Genomic DNA, 2,840 nt, shown 5'->3' with positions numbered 1-2,840 from the left:
GTGTGTGGGCCGGCCGGAGGGTGGCATGCGCGGTGCGGCAGGGTGACAGGGGAAGAGGAGCTCTGGCAGCCGTATAAACGAGATAGGAGTCGGTAAAGAGGACGTGCTGGTGGGCGGTTTGTAGAGGACAGCTTGCCAGGGTGCCCGTTGCCTGTATATGGTGTCTTGTAGTCTCTGGGTATGCGTTAAGCTTTCCTGTTTATTTACGTCTGTGTAGCTGTTCATGCAAAGTATGCGTCTCCGGAGGCGTCGCGTGGCTGTCATCCTCACAACTGATGAATTATGACTAAAATTCAAGCGCTGAAAACATCAGTCTCTGCGAGTAACTAACAGGATACCCTACTGCTAGATGTTCGGGAGACTACCATGGCTTTAAATAAATTTGTGGGAGAGATTCCGTTTAGGCTTACGGCTTGTGTGCTTATATACGTGCTTTATGTTTTGGGCTCAGTAACCATTGACTAGCGTAACGACATGCCTCACCAGTATGATAGGGGTCAACATAATTCTAATTATTAGTATTGGAAATTCAGTTTCAAAAGCTAGAACCAGCCCTCTCCATTTTTCTAATTGGAAATGTGTGGTCTGCATAAAAAGAAGAAAAAAGCATGTAAAAGTGTGTGTGTGTGTGTTCTGAATAGTGAGAAAGTTGTAGTTTCTCGGCACCAGGCACTGCAGGTGTGTGCAGTATTGCTTCTGAATTCCGTTTTAGACTATTAGGTAACACGCTTAGGACAAAGCAGGTAACTCCTCTAGTGGTTATTTATAAGTGGTCATAACTGCGTTTGGTGAAAGTTTTAATGCAGTCATCAGGTGCTTAGGATACCTCTTGTTAGTTTAGCAATCTCATGTTTTCTGATGTCTGATTGCAGAAGGTTGAAGTAATTGACAGGACATCATTTACTTGGGTCAGAACATTGTAAGCAGATTTTTAGGCATTGCCTAAAGCAATTGACTACTTCAGGTAGCATTTGGGGATTGTAATTTTGGATTTAGCTGCCTGAAAGATTCTTTTTTTTTTTCTTTTTTTTTCCCTGTCTTAGGTGTCCCGATTGGGAAGGAGAAATCAGGCTCTCAACCAAACACAACTGCTTTCATGCAAACTTCAATAGTGCATCTCTAACAAAAAGATGGATCTGGGATCACATTCCACTCTTAATGGTAAGTAGTTGCCAAGCAGTCATTAAATTAAGATAATATAGAACATCTGGTACATGAAAAGGTTTCACGTTTATGACCAAAGGTGAAAACTTGTCTGGTTCAGTGATGATGACCTGAGGCATTTAACTTCACATAGGTGTATACCTTAAAGAATGAGATTTGCTTTCTTGAAAGACTGGCATATTAAAAAGTGATGCCAGTATATAATGATGATTTGTATAAAGCCCCAGGATCCTGGGACCAGTGACTGAGAATCTCAACTGCCTTTTTCACATTAATGTAAGCTTTTCATTCCCTTCCTGGTAAGGTAAAGTCTACAGATGTTACCAGAGGTCACAGTATAGGCTTTAAAACTAAATTAACTAAAGCTAAAAGCTAAATTAACACAAGAACACTGAATATTTTTAATATAGTCACTTTAGTAGCTAATTTGTGATCTTTGAAGGATTGGTAATAATGCTTAAATCTAGTTTTGATGATCGTTTACAGAAGGGAAGTCTTTCAGTTTGTTTGAAGACGTATCAAAATCTCCTGCATTTGCTCTCATTTCAGTTGCAGAGTGTAGATTTGTTAGTTTACCAGTCTTCATTTTCAGTAAGGGTTGCCTAGGAACAGTTTTCCCATGAGCCTAATTAATTTTAACCATGTCACCTTTACTGTCTGGCCAACTTTGTCTCTCACCAAAATCAGTCCAATTCTTGCCTTGGGGAAGAAACAAATATTTCACACCCCACTTAATTATTAAAAATGGTAAAATGCAATAATAAACAAAATAGGAACAAAACTTCTGAAGGTAGCATTTTACAATACAATTGGCTTTTTTTTAAAATACAAGACAATGCTATTCTTTTTTTTTTTTTCTAATGTTTCGTACATACTTGCATATTTTTCATCCCCATGTGTGTGGTAGACAGAGTTTGACCCAACACCAGGCTGCTCAGGGAGACAAACACAGACGTATGGCTGGCAGGACCGGCTGAGACCCCAGACCTCAGCTACCTTTCTCATCCTGAAAGCAGATTGTGATCTGGGGTTTCCAAAGCAAGGCTGCTTTAGACTGAAATTGCACAAAAATAGGTGAATTCAGTTGTGAATGGACATGGCAATTGCATCGTTTGCAGTTAATGCGATAAGGCATTACATGGACAGTCTCCTTCAGTTAGTTGCTGTTGGCATGCAAGGCTTTAAAAGTGAAATCAGAAGAGCATTTGTTACCACGTCATGTATAATTTATCCCTGAAAATACATTATTCTGAACAAATACTTTTATATTAAATAGCCCGAACAGTACAGTAGTATTGTCACGTTGGAGGCTTAACTTTGTTGGTGTAAATTTACAATTTAGACTGCAGCTCTCCCGCGGGAACCCCTTCCTTGTGGGAACAGCCATCGCGATGCGGAGTCTTAGTCCTGTTACGGGCCCCCTCACGCTGCCTGTTCCTGTAGGGAAGCAATTGCAAGAGAACATGGCCTTTTTGACAGTGCCGTTTCCAAGCTTTCGGGGTTTCAGAGGGGCACACGCACCCGGCGCCGCCAGGCGCTGCGAGTCCATCCCGTGCCGGGGCGGGGCAGGGGTGTGCTGACTCATCAGTTCGGAAAACGTGAGGTTCGCAAGGCGGCCCCAAATCCAGCCTACAGCTTTCCACCCTCCTTCCCGCCGGCGGCCGCTCCCCCCGACA

The 2,840-nt window shown here is 42.4% G+C and overlaps 1 protein-coding gene across 2 annotated transcripts in view; it reads left to right on the top strand.

The window, feature by feature from the left end:
• Positions 1-1,120: 1,120 nt before the first annotated feature.
• Positions 1,121-2,840, top strand: part of PAIP1 (poly(A) binding protein interacting protein 1) — a 25,914-nt gene continuing 24,194 nt past the window's right edge. The window contains exon 1 of one of the 2 annotated variants that reach the window (XM_009894186.1): positions 1,121-1,161. In XM_009894186.1, the coding sequence (XP_009892488.1) occupies positions 1,131-1,161 (31 nt within the window). In that variant the 5' untranslated portion in view covers positions 1,121-1,130. The remainder of the gene's footprint in view (positions 1,162-2,840) is intronic. The other variant, XM_009894185.1, reaches the window with a different exon arrangement.

This window comes from Charadrius vociferus, unplaced genomic scaffold (assembly GCF_000708025.1).
Source record: "Charadrius vociferus isolate BGI_N301 unplaced genomic scaffold, ASM70802v2 scaffold70, whole genome shotgun sequence".
Lineage (NCBI taxonomy): Eukaryota > Metazoa > Chordata > Aves > Charadriiformes > Charadriidae > Charadrius > Charadrius vociferus.
The sequence above is the reverse complement of the archived record's forward strand: the minus strand, read 5'-3'. Positions and strand labels throughout refer to the sequence as shown.